The sequence below is a fragment of the Eucyclogobius newberryi genome, unplaced genomic scaffold (genome assembly GCF_026437365.1).
Source record: "Eucyclogobius newberryi isolate DKJ021-1_F unplaced genomic scaffold, fEucNew1.0.hap1 SCAF_1, whole genome shotgun sequence".
Classification (NCBI taxonomy): Eukaryota; Metazoa; Chordata; class Actinopteri; order Gobiiformes; family Gobiidae; genus Eucyclogobius; species Eucyclogobius newberryi.
This window is the reverse complement of record NW_027315723.1, coordinates 21746080-21772005: the sequence shown is the minus strand read 5'-3', so window position 1 is coordinate 21772005 and position 25926 is coordinate 21746080. Positions and strand designations below refer to the sequence as shown.

Sequence of the window (25926 nt, the reverse complement as noted above, 5' to 3'; positions counted from 1 at the left end):
ATTGAAAGAAAGAAATAAGTTTAACCTCATGAAAAAAACACAACACAAACAAAAACAGATAAGGACAGAATGGATGTCAGTGCTGCGTTGATGTGTAAACACTTTTAAAAAGACCATTTCCAGGTCCAGTCTAAAGAGGGAAGGGGATTAAATTAAGTCGTAGAAAACATTAAACTAACTAATGGACTTTTATATGCTGTCTTGTGTTACGCTGGCTTTGGTCTGGGCCGAGGGGGAATCGCCGTGAGTTCTCTTCCATTGGAAACACAGCCTCAGCAGTGTCTGCGTGCAAACCTGCAATGAAAGGCCTCAACCTGATCCTTGGACAGGCCCGTGTTTTTCTCAGCTTTTTTGAATTGGGTTATTGTATTACCTTCATGCTCTGAATATCAAATTGTGTGAAGTTTAGAAAAAATCGAATGAATACCAAGTGCCGAGAGTGATCAGATTCAACTTCAATGTAAATGTTGTTTGGCCAAGTGTTCTCCATTCGACATGTGTGTGGTTTTTCCTGAGAGACTCAAACCACGAGCCCTGCTGGCAGCACGCTGCAAGTGCTGCTGAAAGAGGAGGAGAAGAAGTGCTTCATCAAACAAACAGACACAAGTCGAGTCACCAGTTTGCTGCCAGCAGCTGCTTCCAATCATCTCCATGTTGCACTTTGTCCTTCTTTTAAATTATGACTTTTCATTTTAAACTGTGTATATCATCATGGTGTCACAAGAGTGAGAACTTATGACCCGAGCAAGAAATAGATACAAACCACTTTGGTAAACAAAATGCAAGAAAAATAAATAAAAGGAATGTCATAGTTTAGTTTTGAAGTCTCTCAGACTGAACACTAGTGTCACACACTAAGACTCACTTAAGCTTAAAGCTATCTTCTGCACATGATCGGAGTTCTGCTGTGGCGTCTTGTGGTGGAAGGAGACAGGCAGTTAGTTCCAGTTGGGAGAAGATCCATCCTGAGGAATAATATCACTAAATATCAGAGTCTGCCTCTGGCGTGGCACTGCCAGAACCTCCTCTGAGCAACGTGTCGGCTCCAGCACCAATGTAGCTTCCAGAGCCAACAGAAAGTACAGAAAGTATCTGTACGCTCATAAGGAAACAAACTGAAGAAATGAAGCAGAATTTCCCCAACGCATAATCACTTTCTCCATTGAAGCTCTTTCATGGTGCGTTGCCAAGAGGCACAATACGAGTTATTGCTCAATAAATACCAAGGTTTCATTCCAAGCCAAATGTGTGTCAACGCCTAGTATGGATCTGGGCTCTTAATACGAGGAGCAGTTGAACCGAAAGTTACTCCAAAAAAACATGTTGCAATACTCTTTGGACGTTACATCAAAACCATTTATATCTTTGGGTGCTACAAAATTAAACCTCTCACTCTTTAAATTACCTAGCAAAACAATTAATTTAACTTAGTCATATAGATGCATCAAAAATATTCAGATTACACTTCTTCGACTCAAGTTTCAAATACAATACATAATTTATGGCTTTATAAGTTAAAACAAAGAGAGAAAAAAAAGTCTCCATCGACATCCACGTTTCACCCACAATATACAAGTTAAATTAAAGAAAACTGATTGTCCATACCACTTAAAGTACCTCTGCTCCTCTCCTCAGTGCTTCACTTGTCTCAATATTGTCATAGTACAAAACACAGCCCAGCGAAAAGCCTTACCAAGTTCAAACACTGTACAAAAAAGACAGTCTTATACAAATAACAGCAAAGCATCTCTTCGCTTTGTGGATTATGAAAAGAGAAATGTAGTTTGATCCACTCTTAGAAAAAAGCTAAACGACTTTGAATCCTCTCGACTCCCTTTGTAGTGCCGGGGTCAAAACACATGCGAGGGCGACGAGTCCCGACAAGTCTCGCGTGTTTCTCTTTCTTCTCAACCCCGACCTTCATTTCCAACGTTGAAAGGCGGAGACAGTTCTTAGCTGATGCGCGCGCACGAAAAATCCCCCTTGATTAAAATGTCGTTTGTGCTTTTCGAAACCTTTCTCGGAGTGACTAAAAAAAAAACGCCGCCTCCTTCCGTTTCCTTCAGTACGGTCGCCAAACGGCCTCATCCATGCGCCCGCCGGTGTTGAGCACGGTCGGGGAGTTGCTGTGGCTCCCGTCGCCCTCCACGCCGCCCTCCGTCTGGCTGGGCAGGTTGGGGTTGACCAGGGTGCTGCCCGTGGAGGCGCTGGTGCAGGGCGGGATCATGCGGGAGGGCGAGCGGTCCCCGCCGGGCACCATGGGGAACTGGTACGAGCTGGACGACGTGCCGTAGTACAGGTACGGTGTGCTGCTGGTCTGGTGGAAGGGCACGTTCTGGTTCTGGGTGGAGCCCGGGTACGGCGGCGGCAGGTAGGTGTGGTAGTGCGCGCTGCCCAGGGACATGGGCGAGGTGACCGGCGGCGTGTAGGTGAAGCCCGGCGGGTAGTGCATCCGGGGCCCGGGGAAGCGCGTGTCGGCGAGCGTGGACAGGCTGGAGAACTGGCGCTCGAACTGACCGGAGAACGGACTCAGGTCAGAGGAGCCTGCGGAGACACACGGAGAGGTCAGAGGTCAGAGGAGGTTAGGTTTACAGAGGATTGACGCGGCAGGAGATAAGGTTACATGCCGTTAATCCTGAAATGCGCCCATCGTAACGTCGGAAACAAGACAAGACTTTTACCTAAAAATGTTCATAAAATCTGACTGGACAACAAAGAATAAAAGATAATAGAAATAGAAGATGATAGATATTTAATTAAATCTTCCTTAAACACAGATCTTGCACAAATAAGCTGCATTTCATTTAAGTTTAGTTTTGACTTTACCTAAACAATTTCATAAAATCTGACAGATCAAATAAAAAAATAAAATAAAAAAAAAATAAAAAAATAATAATAATAATTTACTGCATTTTCCGGACTATAAGTTACACCTTTTTTCATAGTTTTGGCAACTTATACTTTTATTTAAATGTATATACTTACACTTATACTCTGGAGTGACTTATAAGTGATATTATTTGTTATTTTCACACTTTCACAATGCTCTAAAGAATCATCAAGAATCAAATGGGAAAACACTTTTTTTAGATATATCAAAACATTTATAATATCGTGATTGTTGTTTGGAGATAAACACAATTAGAATATTGAGGAGAAAAAAGCGATTAAATGTAACTGTAAAAAGAGACAAAAACTGCCATTATAAATACAAAGTCTAACAACGACAAACATCAACAACATCTAAGGTTTGTTTTAAAGGTAGTTATTAAGAATTTTACGAGACACTGCAAAATAGGTGTCATAAAAAGAACAAAAATCCAGACACTAATCGATACTTAAACTAGTATAAAAACGTCAAACAATAATTGATGAGTGGAAACGAGGAAAAGAAAGCACATCAAAGAGATAAATGTGACCTTTATGGATAGTTTTAGAATCAGAACTAGAATAAGACCACATCCAGATAACAAAGAAAGTAACATTATGTTGTGTGGAAAATAGTGGTTTAAAAAGCTGTACTTTCTCTTACTGTGAAAATTAAGTTTGAAATGTTATTATGGTGAAACACTAGCTTCACTCGATTATATTACATTGTAACTTTGAGTGTAGAGAGAACTACAAAGACCATGATCCTTTGCTACGCCTCAGTGCAGACACAGTTATTAAGATCAGTTTAGTCTTTATTTATCAGGGACCGTGAACAAAACCATTCATCTTCCAGAGAAAAGATGATCTGCCCCAGGTTCAGATCTACAATCACCTTAAGTCACTGAAGCTGCAATACAACAACCACTTCAGGAAAGATGAATGCATAAATAACATGAAACTAAAGGAAGTCTGAAAGTTATTCAGCGTTGTAACTAATGCCGACAGGAACTATGATAAAATCTGTGTCTGAAACTGTGACAAATCGCTAAGTTATCAAAACATTTTCCCAAATTTTAAATGTGTTTTCTGGACTGCGTTTATGGACAAACGTTCCCACAAAGCTGGTTCTGTCGTATATTTAAACTTTTAACGCTTACATTTTTGAAATATATCAGGGAAAAACAGATGAATTGCGCTCTGACATAAACTAAAGTGTGGTATTTGAGTCTTTAGCTGATATTTAATTGCAACTTTGGACGAATAAAATAAAAGCAGCTCAACACAAGCTCAAAAAAAATCACAATTCTTACTTCATGATTGTGACAGTTGGTGCAGTTATATATATATATATATATATATATATATATATATATATATATATATATATATATATATATATATATATATATATATATATTGCCCAACAGTGTTTCTGTTTTGATTCATCCTTAACAGCAGGAGGCAGTCTTGCACAATCTGTTTTTTTTTACACAATCTATACCAAGACTGAAGATGTATTTACACTGCTGAGCTTCAATGCAACTCTTCCACTCCTTTAAAAACCACTGACTCGAGCCCATTACACAATCCTCAAACACACACACACACACACACACACACACACACATGCACACACACACACACACACACACACACACATGCACACACACACACACACACACACACACACACACACACACATGCACACACACACACACACACACACACACATGCACACACACACACACACACACACACACACACACACACACATGCACACACACACACACACACACACACACACACACACACATGCGCACACACACACACACACACACACACACACAAATACACGCTATTCCTCTTTGCCTATTTACCCAGATGAGATTATATTAAATGCGGCTTTGGCTTCATAAATTGTTTAACACTTTGTCTCGGAAGAGTAATTTGACGTTAACGAACAAGTCCCGCGAGTACTGAAACGGTAGTAAACCCAATTGTACAGACGCTCCCGGCCGGATGTGTGCGCGGGGGAAAAAAACACGACTTAATGGATTCTTGCGGGCGCAGTTATGCATTCTTAATTGGACTGTAAATATTATTCCATTCATCGACGCTGTGTTTTCCGCACTTGTTGGGTTTTGTTTTTTTCTTTCCCGAGCGCTTTTCTGATAAGCTACCAAACGGCTCGCGCACATGTGGCTACGCTAGCATCTGTTTATTTGTGTTGGGGAGTGTGTGTCTGCGCATGTTTAGACGTCGCCGTGTAACTGTTTACGCATGCAAATATGTGCGCGGGCTAAGCTAACGTATGTGTGCGAGGCGGTATTAAAACAAAAAAAAGAAGAGAGAAAAAAGAAAAAGAAGAAAATGCAGTCGGGATGAATCAGAAGCAGAACATGTGGCAACGCTTTGAGCTCCAACAGTTTCCATGAGATCCATAATGAGGCAGGACTGAGCTCTGATGTGGCGGCTCCGCTCCGCTCCCACCGGCTCCGGCGCGAGTGTGTGTGCATCTCGCCCTCCCGTCCCCCCCCCCCCCTTCATCCCTTAAAAAGTGCCCCGGAAAAACCGCTAACTGGCTGCGGTGAGAGTCGCGATCGGGCTGGAGGTCCTCCCGGCTCCGCCCGCGCTCCCCCGTCTCCGCCCGGGTCCGGGGCCGCGGCGCTCTTATCATAAATCACCAGGCGTCTTCGGTGTCACCGTGTCTGCAGCGTGAAGACGGCGGGCGGCGCGCCGTGTGCGTCTGATCGCACATGCGGCCGATTAAGACAGTGAAGCTTCCACTTTTGCACAGGCCGATGTGGAGGCAGAAGTGGTACAATGGCCCCACAGTTAGAGGAAACCTGGACTGACATGAGTAAACAAGGCAGTAAAATGTCTCGCTGGACATAAAATAGTGCCGCACTGTGGCTGAAGGGTTTGAGCGCAGCACACAGGCCTCTCACTGCTGACAAAGTGACCAAACTGGTTCTGAGTCCTGGAAAAGAACACGTGATCACCTCGACTGTGGGAGCATGTTTAGTTTGTTGCTTCAGCGTGGAATATTATGTCATTTATTTTTCCCCTTTAATACTGCACCTTGTATTGGGAAAGTGTTTGACTCCATGTTCTAAATAACTTTTCAATCAAACGTCTCTTGTGGACACAGGACTTTGTCTGTCTGTGATGGAGCTGATCCTGAAGGTTGCAAACAGGAGCTGCAGATTTCCAAACGGCTGCATCACATCCGACTTAATGAACTTTTGTAACAGAGACTTAGTGACTGTGACATTTGGCCACCGGAGCTGGAGTGTGAGGAGGTGTGTGCTAAAGGTTTGCACAAGCGCGTCCATATCAGCTTCTGCTTGTACTTGTCGCCATGTTCTGTGGCTGGATACAGTTACCGCGCAGCCTGGAGAGGTGTCAACATGATCTGTAGATCTGAGAGCCTTAGTCACATCACTTAGGACGCTTTAAGCGCTGGAGGTTCCTCTGTGTTTATGCAAGTGCACGTGGGCACGCTCGCTCGTGCACTTTGAGAACAAAGCCTCTGCTCAGGAGATGAAAGCAGCAGGAGAGAGCGAGCTAATCAAAGCTGACACGGCAGCTGGCCCACTTTGAAACCTTTTCTAATGCGCAGTCACACTCCGAGTGTCCCGCACAGAGCAGCACAAACAGGTGTACGCACAACTGTCCCGCGCCGGCTTTAAAGGAGCTCACATCCAGAAAACACAGACAAATTGGAACACAGATGCTGCCGTAAGAACAAAAAAGGCTACAGGCGAATGCGATTACCCAGAATGCCTTGTGAGAGTGGCGTTTCGCTGTAAAGACACTTTATATGTCAGTCACGAGGCTGTTATTAAGCCCGGGCCTGTTATTACCTCTGAGATCAAAGGCTTGGAGCGAGGAAAAAGGAAACCAAATGACTCCAAACTCAGGAGGAGCTAGTTCTGCTAAAAGTGGCACAAATGTCATTCAGCAGGAGCGTGACATCCTTTATAATAATGAACCTTAAACACTCGTAACCATAACCACGTAATGACGATGTCACTAAGCTGGAATCATTGATAATAAACTGATTGTTCATAATAAAGTCTTAGTTCATGCATCAGTGAGGAACAGTTATATTAATGTGGTGCAGCGTATTTGAAAGTAGATTCAAAAGAAATTGAGATTTTAATCTAAAACATTAACATAGCTTTACCTTAATTAGCCTTAATAAAGAAAAAACAAAGACTGAACAATTAGTTTATCACACATTATTCATGATGAGTAATTACTTAATGAGGGCGTTAGGAGTTAGATTAAGTTTAGATTAGATTAAGTAGTAAATAATTAAAACTATTAGTTCATTATGAATTTAGTTCACACTTTATTTTGGCTATTAAAGGTGTAGCAATTATAAATGAATGAAACTTGGAATATTCCCCCAACTTCAGAGCACAATTAATGACTCATCAAATGTTTTTGAAGGATTATCTTGAATAATTACCACATACTACATACTATTGCCTGCTTTCTCAACACTAAACATTAGAAATATATATATATATATTGAATTTAGATTAGTTTGTTTGAAGATTTGAAGATCGAGTACGTCTAAAAGATTTAATGAAAAATCCTAATAAAAAAGTTGTAGTATAAGGTGATATTTCTGCCTTTTTGTCATTAATTGCACATTTGATATTTGTCTGATAATCAAACCTGAACTAAAGCGTTTAAAGACTGTTTTAACAGGCTTCAAATAGCATCGCCTGACTGTCGTTATGGAGATTCTCCTCAAAAACACTCCAGCCCTGCTCTGCGCGGGACGACGGGCCGCGCGGGACAACAGGGCAGAGCAGGGCTGGAGTGTCCCGTGCCCGTCGTCCCGCGCGGCCCGTCGTCCCGCGTGGCCCCGGTGTCACACTGCGGCGAGGCGGTGGCTCTACCTGGCATGCGTCTGGGCCCGTCAGTCACGGTGGGCAGGCCCGTGGCGCGGCTCGACGAGAGGGGCGCGGTGGAGTGCACGGAGGGGGACGCCATGGGACTCAGGTAGGACGAGTACGGCTGTTCATACGCCCAGGGAGGAGAGAGGCGAGGGTCTGGGGCACACGTGACAACCACACGGGACGCACACGGGACACACACAGAGAGAGAAGAATTACCCCGACGGTTTTGCTCAGAAAACAACACAACAAACTGCATCCTGATCATGTTTTGTGTATTTCTCTTTGAGGTGCTGCTTCTTTGGACCAGTGTCTTTAGACTCCAAGAGGACGACGCAGCGGATTGGCAGCCTCACTTTCGTTTGTCCAGGGCAGCTGTGGCTACGATAGCTTTGGGAGTCAACGAATAATGGATACAATTCTAACGCAACACTGAGTATTTGGAAAGGTGCTGTGTAGGACTTATGTATTTATCATTACTGTGAAAATACAATATAAAAAATGATACAGGAAAACTGCTCATATTTGACCAAAGGCCCCAAAATGGAGGCGACTTGGGGCAAAAGTGCCATAAATCATTGACTGATGATTGACAAAGATATGATAGAAATACTAATGATTATTATTATATATATATATATATATATATATATATATATATATATATATATATATATATATATATATATATATATATATATATATATATATATATATAAATATATATATACAACCTCTGTATCTGCTGCGTTGTATCAATGAAATTTCCCCATGTGTGGACAATAAAGGATTATCTTATCTTATCTTATATATATATATATATATATATATATATATATATATATATATATATATATATATATATATATATATAATTATATATAAATACAAAAATCAAGCACCAACTTTGAATTTACGGGGTGAAATGTAAAATAAGATAACCTTTATTTGTCCCACAATGGGTAAATTCCAGTGTTGCAACACAGATTAGGCACAACAGTATAATAATAATAATTAAAAAAACAACCAGATAATCTTATGAAAAAAACTCTTTTAAAAAAAAACTCTTATAAATAAACATTTTTTTGTCATTGTTTCCCAATAAAAAAATGGTACTTTATTAACCTCCAAATAGAATTGCAGTAAAATATGGCTTAATATGGGTCAAGTATTTGTCCAGGAAAAACTAAAAAAAAAGTTTATATTTCTGCTAATTAATTTATAAAAATAAATCAATGTTTTCTGAAGATCTGCTCTGATGCTACTAAAAGCTGAGAGTTTTTATCATCTAATACAATTGTGTTTTTCTGTTGATATTGCTAACTTGTGCATTGGATTTGCTTGATGTCCCTCTTCTCGTCAGTATCTCGCATGTGTTTACAAACAGAGCGTTGCGTGTGCTGCGGGGCCGGTGGGATCGCTCGGGTGAATTGTGTAACATCGTCGGTTGTGACACATCTAATGTTTGCCTTCGGTGCGATCTTCCTGTTTGCCTTAGAAAACACTGAGTCGCAGCTGAGTCTGGAACACGCCCAAGAGGTAAACACACGAGCGTGGCAACAAACGGAGCCGCGAACGCCATGGAAACGTACCACTGCACGATTGAGAGTCCGCAAACGAGGAAGAAGTCTGGAATAACAGTGTTCCAAATGCCTAAGGGTCTGATCGATCCATGTCAACGAATCTGTTATTGAGTCCATTGTCAACCAATTTACTCATTTACTCAAAGCATTATCTGGATTACATTATCTGGACTACATTATCTGGATTATATTATCTGGACTACAATATCTGGATTACATTATCTGCACTACATTATCTGATTTACATTATCTGCACTACATTATCTGATTTACATTATCTGGACTACATTATCTGATTTACATTATCTGGACTGCATTATCTGGTTTACAGTATCTGGACTGCATTATCTGGACCACATTATCTGGCTCACATTATCTGGACCACATTATCTGGACTACATTATCTGGACTACATTATCTGGACCACATTATCTGGCTCACATTATCTGGACCACATTATCTGGACTACATTATCTGGACTACGTTATCTGGTTTACATTATCTGGACTACAATATCTGGACCACATTATCTGGACTACAATATCTGGTTTACATTATCTGGACTACAATATCTGGACCACATTATCTGGACTACAATATCTGGTTTACATTATCTGGACTACATTATCTGGACTACATTATCTGGACTACATTATCTGGACCACATTATCTGGACCACAATATCTGGTTTACATTATCTGGACTACATTATCTGGACTACATTATCTGGACTACATTATCTGGACCACATTATCTGGACCACATTATCTGGACCACAATATCTGGTTTACATTATCTGGACTACAATATCTGGTTTACATTATCTGGACTACATTATCTGGACTACATTATCTGGACTACATTATCTGGACCACATTATCTGGACCACAATATCTGGTTTACATTATCTGGACTACATTATCTGGACTACATTATCTGGACTACATTATCTGGACCACATTATCTGGACCACAATATCTGGTTTACATTATCTGGACTACATTATCTGGACTACATTATCTGGACTACATTATCTGGTTTACATTATCTGGACCAACACGTTCACACGGGTCGTTATTTGTATCTAAAATTATCCCATTTTGGTCCTGATGTGGACTCGGTTTGGTTCTGTTCTAGTTCCAGTTTAGTCCTAAAAGAGTGAATACACAATAAAAGAGAAAATGTGCAGCGAGATGAGGTTTTACGACTCCGGTAAAGCAAAAATTACTTTAAAATGACACAAGAAATGCACATTCTACGAGAAGCGGCATCACTTTAGCTTCGAAAGTGAAATGTAGTCAAATCTCATACTCAAGGGCCTTTTGTGGTTCAAACAACTAATCAATGAATCAAAATATTATCTAGACTAAACAATTGATGATCAAAATGACTGACAGTTGCAGCATTTGTACATTAGACATTAGTAATTTTTACATAGAGGAGCATTAGCATTTTGGAAAAAATGTTTGTAGAAGTCTAAACTACTAATAATTCTAAGTAGACAAGATCATTTATTTGTAGATGACATTAAAGAAAGTATATCATAATAAAAATAAACAATAATATGACGATTTCCTTGTGATTCATTTTGCAGCCGTGGCACAAATACAGCATTTTATAACCGTCAAATAAAATGGAAGAAAGTGGACTCAGATGACTCTTGAACCTGATTGACAGCCGCAGTGCAAGTCAAGCAGAAAACGGGCCTCGATTACATAATTTACTTTTCCACGAGGTCCCAATATTGCTCCAAATTCAGCAAAAAACGGCGCCATATTTAACGCTGGCGAACAACACCGAGGCGTTCTACGGTTGCTCGCGTTTAACCATCCCTCAAATGACCCGTTGAGCAGAGCCAGGGAGTAACTTAGAGCTAAGTGATGCTGCGTGCGGAGGTGTGAGGCATCGGGTCGCCGCGGCGGATGGAGTTTCTTTCCTGGATGTCGTTTGACTAGAGTGACGGGGGGAAACAGACAGACGATCCGGGAGGTCTCGGCCGCGACACGTGTCCTGCTTTACTCCCGGGAAGAACGCCGTCTCGCTAACCGCAGCGTTTAAAGGCCGCTTTGCCAGAGGACGGTATTGGTACGTTTGGAGTTTTGGCAATTTATCTAAAAATGTGGGAAAAAAACGTGTATCGCACAAAGAAAATTAATTTTAAAAGTGGCGAAATATCACTAAATACCGTTATTTGAAAGAATAAACTCAATGAATTAACTTATTGTGACTAGTCGACAATAAAAAACATAATCGTAGTCATATTTTTTGTTATTGTATGCATTATTTGGATTAAACAGCCTCTAAAATTTACAAAAATAACTTCAAATCAAATCAAAATGTTAAAAAGGAATATACTTTTTCTAATTTCCACCAATAAAATACCTTAGTCGTAGATATACTCTTATCTATATGTTCTTACTTTATGTTCTTTTCTTCTGTATCTACCTCTGTATCTTCCTGCGTTGCATCAATGAAATTTCCCCATGTGGGACAATAAAGGAATATCTTATCTTAATATCTTATCTTATCTAGAAGGCTTCAGTCACCGTTTTTCACCTTTATTTGGTTGATAATGTGTTTAAAAATATGAATGTACAATACAAATAATCTTTTGATTCGTCGACTAATGAAAAAATAAATTGCAAAACTAGTCGAATACTGAAATAATAATCGTTGCAGGTCTAATACACTCAAAGTTTAATTTTTTACACGCATTTTAAACAAATATCTCCAAAACAACAATTACAATATTATCAATCTTGCGATGTATCTTCCACTTCTGATGCTAGGTGAAAGCTAGGTTGAAGATAATCTCCTCTCAAAGACTCCTGCCAGTAAAAGCGCGGCTGTGATAAACTATTAAATGTCTTAATTAACTGTATCGCTGTCCTTGGACGTCCGCCATTATAATGTGATACGGCGATTAAAGCTCAGAGTAAAACATCTTTTGACTGCAGACAAAGGAGTCCGTCCCGCGGTGGAGCGACGGTTTAATTGCTCGCATGAAAAGACATGAAAGTCACTTTGGAGACGCTTTCGCACACGTTTGAGTTTTAATTGTGAGCGTCAGATGATCCGAGAGAGACATCAAAATCAACGCTCGTGCTCAATAGACCCTCGAATGACAAACAAAACTGTGTCATGGAGGCAACTGGAGGCAAAATGAAGGAAACCGTAAGACATTTTCACCCATCAACTCACATCAGATGAACATGCTAACCACTTTTAGCCTTAATGACAAAAGACAAGCAACAACTTTCTATCAAAAAGGATGGAAAAAAATGCATTTAATAGCCTCAAAATTGCTGATACCAAACATGCTCTGGCTAATGTTTATCACTACATTTAAAAAAACTACATGTCCTTCTGATGATACTGTCATTAAGTGTTCAATAAAGGTCTATGTTCAAAGCTACTTTTCACCACTAAAGACCAGTTCATATTTCATCAGAGCCGTAAGAACAGGAACAAACTCCTTCTGGGCTCAAACATTTCATATTTCATCAGACGTTCTGCTGCCTTAGCCCCGCCTCCTTGGGATCAAACAACTGTTGCTCTGGCGTTGCTATGGAGATTGCCAACAGTTCAGTTCAGAAACAGTTTTGATACGTGTTTTGTATTAGTAAAATGGTATTTGTTTACATTAAATTCACAAAAAATAAATGTATTTACAATTAGCCACGCCCACTTTGAAAATTGAACCAATCACAGCACAGTTTTCTGACAGCCCTGCAAGAACAAAGTTGTGCTCGGTCGATGTGACGAGAACAAGCTGCAGAACAGGAGCTGTGGTTTAGCCAAACAAGTGTAGGAACTAAGTATAAACTGGCCTTTACTCCCCCTATTGGTCAGTCTGCGTCAGGTTCTGAGTAATCGCAGTGAAGTGGGAATATTCTGTAGATTCGGGCTGCATTTGTGATAAATGTTTATACGTTTCTGTTCAGACTGCACTTGTTCAGACACAACTCTAGGAACATTAACATTTAGAAAAGACTGAAAATGAACCAATATTCGTACAAACAATGTTACGATCAAGGCTCAAGGAAATGTAGATATAGATATTTTTAGTGTCAGCTGCCGCCATCAACACCACAGCTATCGCTTCAAATGTGAACTAAGCTAAGCCGGGTGCTAAATGTTCTTCTAACTAATTCATTCCGACTGTGTCTCAAATACTGCGTTTGATATTCTACACTGACCTTCCACCTCCAGGAAACCACTCGACACCCGTCTCAAGAGTCCCGCCTCTTTTTAAAGGACACATACTTTGCATTATTTGTATTTTATTGGCTATTAAACATGATCTGTTTTAGAACATAAACTAATGGAAATATGGAAAACTCAGTCACATCCGGATTTTGTATTAGCACTCCATCTACTGACAGCAGAGGGAATTACCATTAGCTTTATAAATAAAATATATTATCATTATTACTTTAAGCTTAAAGGTGCACTATGTAAATTGTTTTGAGGTTCCAGCGCTTGCAATGTTACACGGAATGGCTTTAAACTCATCACACTCAATGGAGGTAAGCAGGTAATACCAGATCTGTGGAGAGGCGAGCGTACTCACAATTACAATATATATTTTTCAAGGTATTTTTGAGCTATAATCTGATCATTGTAAGCTACGTTTGGCGCACCCCCCAAAGTCACATGGTGCACCTTTAGTTTGGAGCAGTTTTGGGTCTCACCTGTGATCTGCGTCTGTCCCTGGGGGGTGAAGGAGTTGGGGCCCGCGTTGAGTGCGGGTCGGGGGGCCTGGGTGGGCACGGCCACCCTCACCCTCATCCTCTCCAGCTCGCTCAGGCGGTCAGAGAACAGGCCGGCCTTCGGGGGGTCTTCCAGCTTCTGACGGTGCCCTAAACGCCAGCACGCAGACACACAGGAAGACGTCAGGAAAACAGGCTTTACCGGTAAGCGCTGTGTGTTCAGTCATTAAAACTTCACACTTATCTAGCTGCCTGTCACTTCTGATGATTTGTGTGTCCGATTGTACTTTAAATATACTGTTTATAGTACAATTGCATGAGTGAGGATTGTCCCATTTACAGATTTTTGCAAAAAGGCCCTTGTTACCCCCGCTAACAAACGAACAACAGCAAGAGGCGCAGAACGATGGCGAGTGTGAGAATCCGAAACTATGCTTAGACGTGACCCGCGGCTCCATCTTCAGGTAAACAGCGCCTCTCACGCCACGGACCCATTATCCCCACAGGAGCCGAGCCAATGCCAAACTCAATGTAATATTCTGCATTCCTCGGCCTATAAAATCACACACCTCCAGCACAAGGGACCCTCGAAGTCATCTCCAGCCTCTAGAGACGGCAAACACACAAAAGATAGAGCTGCCGCTAATTATTCTTTTAGTACCCAGCGATTATTTAGTCTAAAAAGTAATTAAATTGCTTTTTAGGCCCGAGCGCCACAAGCTGGCGAGAGGCCTATTAGTCCCGTAAGGCCGTGTGAAGCACGTCTGCGAAAGTGCGCACAAAATCGAGCGCGAAGCGCTCGCCCACTTCCAAACACTCACTAACGCACTCCTTCACTCACGCACGCCCCGTGCATACTAATTAGTAGTAGGAAAATGGAACATTACCGTTGTAAACGGGCGAAACCCGTGCAAAAATGCGCACTAAACGAGCACTTTACATTGGGCATATAAAGCACTCATTTGCGCTTAGTAGCTCACAAATACGTTCCCCATCTCTTGCATGTTCCGTGCATATAAGCATGTAATGCAATTATTACTCAAAATTAACGAAAGTACCCATCAGTGACCAGGGACCCACACCATGAGCGAAAATGTATAGTTTATGATATTTGAAAAATGGGAAACATTGTTTTCGCATCGGAATATTCTTCTTTCTTCTTTCTTCTTCTCGGGACCAACCCCCCTATTTTTCACCCAGTGAACATTGATGAAAAGTCACAAAAATTTGCACACTTCTAAAAATCGTGCTTCTCTACATTCTGGCTATCTCCATTTTCTAAAATTTAAAAATTGGCGCGTCAGCGCCCCCAAATGTACCAAAAATGCATTGAGAGATAGGAAATGACCCAAAAAAAATCTGATCGTAGAATCATGAAATTTGGCGCAGAGGTAGATGGTGACAAGAGAAGTAAAAAATATTATTACGGCAACGCCGTCCGCCCAACCAAATGTCGGCCATATTGGTTCAAAAATGGCTAAGGATGACTCTGGAGTTTTTCCAAACGTCGTACTTTTACAAACTCCTCCCAGGGCGTTGGCCCTAAAAAGCTGAAATTTGGTGAAAATGGTGCTGAGGAGTGGGACATCAAAAGTTATTCAAATTACATTGATACCTGTCACGGTCTCTGTGCGGCGAAGCCGCAAACTGTAGCAAGAATTTCAGAAATCTCCCAAATTCAAAATTTCTGCCGTTTGCGCAGATCAAGTCCAAATTGCGTCAAATTAGAATCAGTTGTTAAATTCTTGGCCCTAAACCTACTTGAAGTGAAATACATTTATTTGGCGCCATAGTGCCCCCTACAGATTTTATATGGAGGTTAACCATAGTTTAGCGAAATTTTACGAAATTTGACAAAAAACTCAACTTATGGCATCCACATCAAAAAAGTCAATGAGACCCATGTCATAATTGTTATGGTTTTGCCGTAACGATGACCGAAACCTCCCGTGTTATTCTAATGGTGAAATCTTCAGAACATGTTTACACTTTAGACTTTCACGAACTCCTCCCAGGGTGTTAGTCCTATTAATCTGAAATTTGGTGAGACTCATCTTCAGTGGTGGACTATCAAAAGTTATCCACATTTTATTCAAAGAGTCACGGTGTTTACTTTGTGGTAAAACAAAGGGGAGAAGATGTGACAGCGTCACAGATTCAGCAGTAGGCGTAATAAAAGGACGATTGGGGTGCGTTAGCGCCCCCTCCTCTTTCGGCGTGGCGGCGGCGTGGCGAGGGCCGATCGTTGCCGCTTGCGGCTATATTTTACAATTATTTTCACAGATCAAGGTCAATTTTCTTCCAGCACATGGTATGAATGAAGAATCTACATAGCACAGATGTTGATTTTTTAATTAGTCATTGATAATTTTACTTTTTACTGAAGTTGTTCCAATCCTTTATTTTATAATCCTTTTTTGTTTTTTTGTCCTAACACAAGTCTCGTTTGCCTTTGCCAAGTTTGTTGAATGAGTCAGCATCGACCTATTTACGGACGTAATGAAAAGAAACGCTGCATCCTGCCAATAAACGTAATTATCTTGTCAGATTTTTAGGGGGCCCCTTTCCTGCCATGGGCCCTCAAGACGTACCCCTTTTTACCCCCCTCCCGTTCGACACCCCTGGCCCGACGGCCCGTTCCTCCTGAAAACTGATGGTTCCAGAGAAGGACTTGGGTTTAGCAGAGGCCAGTGCACACTCAGCAGAGCCGGTGTGTGGATGTGTCCCTGAGAAGGTGGTAAAGTAAATATCAAACAGAGGAGAGTACAAACTCCTGCTGTGCTTGGCTCGCGTCCATTTGGCTCTGGCAGAAACAGCCAACTACTTCAGAATTCTTCCCAACCTGTTTCTGCTGCTTCTGCTGCTTCTGCTTCTGCTGTTGCTGCTGCTGCTGCCTGCACAAGGGAACAAAGAACTGGCACTAAACCTAAACAGCCAGAGACAGAGCATTTGTAGCAGAGAGACACAGCAGAGTTGACAGTAAACAGCTTCTGAGCGGGCGATGCGGGCCACTGTCAGAGCTAAACAGTGTTTCTCTTGACACAAAGGCCAAAAGGGCTCGTGTTGTAATGCATCGGCAACAAGATCAAATCAAAATGGTTGTTTTAAAGGTGTCACTTTTCTGGAGGAGGATTTGCTTGTCTCTGATGGAGCTCAACAGGACCACACACAACTGGGTTCTGGAAGCAAACTTCAGATGCACTTTCTCCACAGACTTTATGGGAAAAATATAATATGAAAAGTAGGGGCACAGGCACTTTCCCTCTGCACATTTAGCAGAATTGTAAGATCCAAATGTATTTTTTTTTGGACTGAAATACACTGTTTTGTGGCTCTGCTCTTAAAATGTGAATATTTTGAACAAGCTATGGAGAACATGGATGCGAAATTGACATCAAGAACTTCAGCTGACTTCAAAGTGGGCCAGATGTTTGAGAGATACAGTATGTTCTGCAGTATGGCATTAAATGTATATTAGTAGCAACGTTTTTATTGCAAAAAGTGGCCAAACACACGCACTCTTCTCACTCTGCAGGGAATATCGCTCCACAGATCTGAACTGTAACTTGGCCTGGCCTCCGGAGATCGATATTGTCTAAAGAAACCTCTCAAAAAGTTGAAAAAAGATTATTGCAAGGCACAGTTATCTTAAATCGCTTCTACTCGCACCTCCGTCAAGTCATTTACAGGTAACAGACGGATCTTTAACATATTCATTGTTGTAGTTCACCCGCCCCACCTCTGCAAGCGCTATATGTTCAAGTCCTTCGACACGTTACCCTCGAACGTGAAGAACTGCAAGACACTGCGACGTTTTCCCATATCAGCACATTTGATCTATTTCACCAACAAATTCGTAAACGACACGCAAACCCTCAGTTCCTCAGACTTTAATGCTTTGAAGCGTCATCTGACTTGTCACAGCAAATTCGTTCTAGAGTCGAACTGCGTCGACCTCGCACTGTTCGATCTGCAATGTCATACTTCTCATTTGCCGTACTCGTATTTAAGTCTAAAGAAAATAGCCTCACACACACAAATACAAAAAACATTACGAGTCCTTCAGCCAATCACAACAATTTTCCAAACTTTATTAACAATAATACCCGGCCAATTCCGGGGATAATTTGTGCCTCTCTCGGTACACGCCGTGCCCAGTCAATCATAGCGTTTCCACTTTCGCCAGACTGAATCTCTATTCTAAAAAAGCATCAGACACACTGCCTGCTTTGTGCACGGCCGTCTCCTAGGGATGGGAATAAATAGCACTGGGACAGACATAGCGGGACAGACGGGGGGGCGGGCGGAGGAGAGGAAGACCCTGTTGACCAGTAAATTAGGAGCAGCAGCAGAGACCAGTCCTCCATGCACAACTGTGAATGGAGAAGCAGTTAGCGGAGGCTCGGAGCGGGACGGCCAATGGGAACGAGCAGAGGCGGTATGGGTGTTTTGAAAAGCAGAGGTCATTAATGCGTATTATTATCCTCTGTATTATTATTATTGTTCGTACACAGTTTTGCGTACAGTTTATCTTACAATTAAGGAACCGTGCCCGATCCCGTTTGCGCACGTAGTCAAATTAGAAGATACGTTGTTAGAGCGGCTCTCTGGGTCAAAATAAGACCTGCGTTTGCTGTCTGCATCTGCTTATGATAAGTCCTGAATTACTATCTGAATAAAATCCATCTTGAGTTGAATATTTTTTGACGTTCTTAAAATATAATTTGCCAGTAGAATAAGAAAGTTGCAACAGCATTAAAAAAAATATATATATATATCTCGGTTTTTTTCATTATTTTTCGCTTGTTCCATTGGCAATGTAGTCAAAATATACCAAAAAAAAACAAAATAAAAAAAATATTGCAGATTTTAAGCATTTCTTTACTTGTCTTATTTTAGATGGTATTTTTTCCAGTGTTTGTTGTGATATTTTATGCATTTTCATTTGGATTGGATGAAAATGGGTCATTCAGAAGCTGTAGCCATAAAAAAATTGAAACAAAGAGAGCAAAAATATAACAATTTCTTCTCAAAAAAACATGTCAGTATTTCGTCGAGTCTCGCTTTCGCGGACCAAATCTCGCGTCTCGTCCGTAAGTATTATCCATGCTTGTACTGTTATATATTTGGATTGCGTGTTGCTTCTTACAATAAACAAATGTAAACGTGTGTATGTTGAAGTGACATTTCTATAGAATAACGCCAGTGGAGGGCGAACCGAGTGAAGCATTTAAAACTAAACAACAGACAACGGCTGCATAGTGAGGGAACGTGAGCACAAAAACAATCAGAACCAGTCTGGTAAAAGTGTGGGGACTTTAAAAACACAGAGGACTGTCACGAGAGCGTATCCATATGGGTTGCAAGAGTTGAATGAAGTATACTGTTTTATTTGAGCTTTTGAAACCTCCTTGCATGTTGTATAATAAGATAAGATATCCTTTATTTGTCCACACAATGGGGACATTTCGGAGTATAGGGTAAAATATTATAAATGTTTAGCATAAATAATGTCTTTTCAGTTCGTAAAGTTGGTCCAATTCTGTAAAATGCTCGGATATTATCGTCTTTTTTGAGTGTTTTTGTAAAGAAAGGTTATATAGACCACACTGAAGCTTGACCAGTCCAGTCTAACGATCCCTGTTAGCTCCGGACACTTAGCCGCCACATTAAGATAAGACAATCCTTCAGCAGACGCGCTGTGTGTACAAGGATTATTCTGTTTTGTGTGCACGGACACTCCTCGTCGTTACCGCGCTGATACAGACGGCCCGCCTTAAATTACGAGAGTCACAACCTTTTTAAAAAACAACTGCACTTCTCTTTCTTTCAAGGGATCCGGTGCGTCGGCCAACCGCGTTATTGTCCAATTTCCTCGGGCAAACACACGTCCATTTGTTTAGCGGATCCTGCAGTAAGTACGGTATTTTCACGGTTTTAATGACACCTTTTAGACTGACAACTGTTTCCAAACACAAAGACGCCTCAGCTGTTTTAGCGTAAGCTCGGCGGGGCGGAGGAATGAGCCGGGGGTATTTAAAGAGCGGGAAGGAGGATGATTTCACCGCCGTAGGGAAAGTACCGAGATTCCCATCATCCCTGAGAAAACAGCGCAGATTTTCGATAGCGCCTGGCACTTCCCTGTGCCCAGCCGGCCGCCGGAAACAAGCGCCGATTCAGACCAGATGTGAACGACAGAGCGAGAGGGAGAGACACACGGGAGGATATAAGCTGCATTCACACTTCCACACACAGCGGTGGACAGGGACTAAACAGGGACTAAACAGGGACTAAACAGGGACTGAACAGGGACTGAACAGGGTCTGAACGGGGTCCAAACAGGGACTAAACAGGGTCTAAACAGGGACTAAACAGGGTCTAAACAAGGACTAAACAGGGACTGAATACTACAGAGTAAACCACCACTAGACGAGGATTAAACCAGGACTATGAGGACCAAACCAAGTCGAGCTGGAGCGTAGTGTAAACAACGACTAGAAGAGCATCAAATTAAGTCTACATCCTGATTAAACTGGGCTCAAATCTGGAACATACTTAGGCAAGCGAAAACACAGGCTAAACCCAGAGCAAAACTGAAACTAGAAGAGCTATAAAGACTGAACTAGGACTAGAACAAGACTAAACCAGGACTAGACCAGTAATAAACCAGGACAAAACCAGAACTAAACCAGGACTAAACCAGGACAATTGTGAATAAAGCCTGGACCCAGAACCAAACCAGAACTACAGTAGAACAAGACTAAACCAGGACTAGAACAGGACCAAACTAAGTCAAGATTCAGGACTAAACTTTGCTTAAACCAGGAGAAGATGAGTGCAAATGCAGCCTAAACCCAGAAATAACTAAACCAGAAGCAGACTACGACTAAACCCGGACTAAACCCAGACTAAACCCAGACTAAACCCAAACTAAACCTGAAATAAATCCAGACTAAGCCCAGACTAAACCCAGACTAAACCCAGACTAAACCTGAAATAAATCCAGACTAAACCCAGACTAAACCCGGACTAAACCCGGACTAAACCTGGACTAAAGCCGGACTAAACCCGGATTAGAAGAGGACCAAACCAAGCCTGCATCCGGACTAAACTCAGCCCGTGCACGCTCCAGCACGTGGAGTGGAGCCCCCCGTACGATCGCCCCCTGTATTAGGCTACTACAGAGATTGAATAACAGATCTATAGATAGTATCTGTAATCGCACTGCGCCCCGCTCCAAACACAGTATTATTCCAGCTGCTCGCGGAGGTCTGGGTCCAGTGGCCGATCTGATAACGGCCAGAGCAAGAAGGCAAACACAGAGTAAGCCCTCGGTAATTAATAGGAGCATTAAAAAAGCCTGATGGGAGAGCTACTACATCGGTCTGACCATTCACAAAAAGGAGATAAAAGTCGATCTTTCAGAACTCATCTGAATGGCGTATGGTACTACTACAGCGCAATACTTTGGAAATGTATTGTGTTACAGAGTACTGAAGGTGAACAGGAAACAATCTTGTATTTAGAGATTCATCTTCACTGTGATTTTCTGGCATAAATGTAAAGTAGAACTGGCCAAAATGTTAAATATTCGGGATGTAGGAAAGTGACGGAGCCAGGTTTAAATGTCTTTCTTTCTTCATTTAGTTTATGTATTAAAAATGTGCCGAGGGGATTCTGGATTTCTTATTTAGCATTTGATCTGACTGAAAAAGTGAGTAAAAATTCAAATTTTGTTGTATTTTTTGTTGTTAAATCCTTACTTAATCAGGCTAAGAATATCGATATCAACAAATCCATCAATTGCTGTTTTCCAATGAAAGTTCACACGTCAAGTTCTGCCGGCCGTGTCTATTTTGCAGCACATTCTGACACGGTAGTACTGTAATCTTAACACCTAAAGTACTTTCACACTGCAGTAGTGTTAAAAACAACTTTATGTTTGTTTCAATGTCTGTCGCGCATTCGTTTACCACCGATTAGAGACGGAAATAGCACAAATACATCAACACGAGAGCTCCGTTTTCTCCTTCCTGCGCTACCGTATTTTCCGCACTATACGTCGCACCGGCCAAAAATTGCACTGAAGTATGAAATGTGGTGTGTCCGAAGTACAAGTATAAATATAAGTATAAGTCGCATCCCGGCCCAAACTATGAAAAAAGGTGCGCCTTATAGTCTGGAAAATACGGTATTCTGAATATTTTCTCTACGCTCTCGTCAATAAAACGAATACATCTTCCCTCCGTCGTTGCTAAATACCTCCGTGGCAGTTAACATTTCGTTCTGAACGTTCTTCGCGGTAAAACGTGAAAAAAAAGATTGGATTTCCGAGTGGTGCAGAGCATAACAAAGCGCATTACACCAAAGTTTGAGCAAAATCGTACAAATACAGCCAAAAACAGACGTGAGACACATTATAAAACTGTAGCTCATCAATTCTATGACAAATATAGTCTCCGTGACCTGGCTTACTCCGCGCTGTTAACACTTCACGGGTTAAAAAATGACTTTGGACGCGATAACAGGAAATTCTTTCGCCTAATGCCTGATTAAGTAACATGTGAGGGGAAAAGCCAGAGCGAATACAGTTGTAGTTTTCGCAGTTTTTGAGCCCGACGCGGCGTCCCGGGTCTGTTTTATGGCGGGGCAGTCAGCCAGTCTGTGTTTGAATGTTCTCCGGCGTCACTCATCTCGCCGTGCAGCAGCCAGCGAGGGATGAATGAGATCTCCAGCCCAATATTTCACTTTTTTATTCGGAGCCGTCCGCTTTGGGTTTCTTCTCGTGGGCCCGTCAGAAACAATGAACGATGATGTCGGGCGGCGGTCCGAGCTGGCAGAGCGTGCGGCGCGACGGGCGAGCTTGACCGCCAACGTTGTAGTGTTCGTTAAGACTATCTGTTTTTACCGGGATTTGAATTGAAATAAAAAGTGCTGTCTGGAGAAGTTGTCTGCTCCAGCACAGCACACGTTTCTCACGATATAAAACTGAAAATGATTTATATTAAGTACATTCTTTTATCAGCCTTATTCAAGCATGAAAAAAAATACTTTATTCATGAATTATTAACTAATTGTTTGTGACGAGTTATTCCGACTTTGTAAATATTTGTTAAAGCTACCTCCCATAACTCCTTAAAAGCAACTAAACCCGAATTAATGAAGTACATGGTCTTTATTAAAGGACACATATTACGCATTTGTATGTTGTCCTTTAAACCTTTGATTTGGCCTCTGGTGTTTTACACCTAAAATATTGTATCATTGAAAACTACACATTATACATTATACAGATCGGGCGAACTTTCATCAGGATCGGTGTTTCCACTCCATCTACTGACAGCAGAGGGCATTATCGTGGGTGAATAGACTAAAGCTAGCTTGCCGCGACATGCTAATAATATAAGCATGTGGACAAATCTGAGAAATTTGAACCTGAGTTTTTTGTGAGCGCTCAGTAGAAGACAACCTTGTAAACCAGGATTTCTTTGGAGACTAATTAAGATGCGGTTATTACAAAGTGGTACCCAAACTACCAGTAGAACTCACTAAATCCATGTTTGATGTCAGTAGATGGCAAACCGGAAAGTCCACACACATTTAGCCTCAAAATGTCAACAATGATATTGTTTTAGCCTCATTTGAACTGCTTCTCGTCACACTAAGGACAGTAGTTTGCTTTAAAATGTATGTTATATCCTCTTTTCTGGTTTTGCACACATATATTGCAACAGACAATGGCGTAAAAGGCCAAATTACTTCGCAAAAATAAGCCTGAAAAACGCACACGTAAAGACTACATGAAAGGCAGAAGAATGGTGAAAAATATAAGCGCGTGGAGGGAAAGACGGGGAGAGTTATGGGAGGTGGTCCGAGAGCGAGGGAGCCATGCAGTCGTGGAGCTGTGCCAGGCATCTGTGTGGTCTGTGCGTTCCAGCCTGGAGGAAGCAAGCCAGGCAGAGAGAGGGAGAGAGGGAGGGAGGAGGAGAGAGGAAGCAAGCCAGGCAGAGAGAGGGAGAGAGGGAGGGAGAGGAGGAGAGAGGAGGAGAGAGGGCGTTTTTACTCCACTAATAACATTGCAAACAAAATAATGATAATTTATAGCAAAACGAGTCAGAATGATGTTAAAGTAAATAAAAGTAACCAAACCAATGACAAGTCCACTAAACGAGAGCTGGATTGGCTCTTTTTGCAGTGACGGAACTCTTCAGTGACAGCGCCTGAAGCCCAGGGACTTTTGGCTCTGTGTTTTGTGTTTTATCTCTCTTTATGAATCACTTCTTCTTCTTCTTCTTCTTCTTCTTCTTCTTCCTCCTCTTCCTCCCCCCCTCCCCCGATGGTACGCCTTTGGCTCCTCTTCAAGCAGCTCCATGAGACGCTCAACTGACTGACTGCCTCTGGAAAAGCCCCACGTTGTCTCTGTTGTTTTCTGCCCTCTTTCCCATTTTCCCTTCTTCCCTCGTTCCCTCGCTCCTCGTTGTTTTCTCCTCGTTGGGTTTGACTTTTTATTCGTCCGGCTCCCATTGTTACAAAGCGCCAGCAGCAGGTTTGCAGCGCGGATGCTGGCGCCTGTGAAAACAATCGGCTTCTTTTCAAACGCACACTAAATCCACTCTAATTGCAGGATGTCGAATGATGCTAACGTCTTTTATTTCATTTTTTGTACACAGACAGCCGGCGGGAGGGACAGATGAGACCTCTTCTTCTTCTGGTGTTTTATGGCGGTTGGTGTCCGAGTGTTACATTACCGCCACCTACTGTAGTTGTATGTCTTCAAAGTACTGTATTTTCCGGAGTATAAGTCACACCAGCCAAAAAATGTATAATAGAGAAGAAAAAAACATATATAAGTCGCATTTTTTGTGGAAATGTATTTGATCAAATCCAACACCAAGAACAGATATTTCATCTTGAAATGTAATTTAAAATAATAACAGATGAGAGAACATGGTGAATAGGTGTACGTATGCTAACGCTAACACCTTCAGCTACATGAGGCACAGACAGAACTGTGGTAAGTGTCTGGTATGTTAACGTAACATATTAACAGTTATTCAGATAACTATAGCATAAAGAACATGCTAACAAGTTTACCAAAGCATCAGTTTTACCCCAAATCACTAAATCCACTGAATTCTTCTTCCTCTGTGTCACTTCTAAACAACTCCACAAACTCCAGAGGAAGAGGAAGTGCAGATTCTTCTTCTGCGTCACTTAGAGCCTAGAGCGCCCTCTTGAGGTTGCCAGTGTGAAAATCACATATAAGTCACTCTGGAGTATAAGTCGCACCCCGGCCAAACTATGAAAAAAGGTGCCACTTATAGTCCAGAAAATACGGTACGGAGAGAAAAAGAGAGAGAGCAATAAGATAGAGACGGAGCAGTTGTTACGTCTTAATCCGTACACACAAAAGCTCTCCCGTTCTAGGACATTTAAACGGTCTTACATCACATCGGTAATTGCAATCTTAGCATTCAATTTAAGACTATTTAAGAAGGACAGGTTTGTTTTTGGTGTGTTTTGTTGTCGTGCGTTGGCGAGTATTAGAGCGGCGGCTGCGTGTTCAGGCACGAGCGCGGCGAGGCTGAGCGGTTCCAGCGCGTTTGAAGTCATGACAGACGGGCTGCTAACGCGTCTTACCGCAAAGCCACAAAACGGCATCATTATATTTACTATTAACGATTAACACAAACTAATTTCTCAATAGTCGTTACTTAAAAACAACTTATTCAAAATATGTTGTAAGAGTACTGCAACATTAAAAAAGGATTAAGAGTAAAAAAGTATGTGAAAAGTAGATGTTGGAAAGGGAAGTGCAGTGAGGAAAACGTTACTCAGGGAAATGTA

General features: G+C 41.7%; 1 protein-coding gene across 3 annotated transcripts in view; it reads right to left on the bottom strand.

Annotated features, from left to right (window-relative positions):
• Positions 1-2050: 2050 nt before the first annotated feature.
• The window catches only part of runx2b (RUNX family transcription factor 2b), a 69969-nt gene continuing 46093 nt past the window's right edge, over positions 2051-25926 (bottom strand). For 2 of the 3 annotated variants that reach the window (XM_072440140.1, XM_072440139.1), the window contains exons 6-7: positions 14062-14229; positions 2051-2544 (exon numbers count right to left, since the gene is read on the bottom strand). In XM_072440140.1, coding sequence (XP_072296241.1) covers positions 2063-2544; positions 14062-14229 — 650 coding nt within the window. In that variant the 3' untranslated portion in view covers positions 2051-2062. Of the gene's footprint in view, positions 2545-7787; positions 7941-14061; positions 14230-25926 lie in introns of all 3 variants that reach the window. The other variant, XM_072440141.1, reaches the window with a different exon arrangement.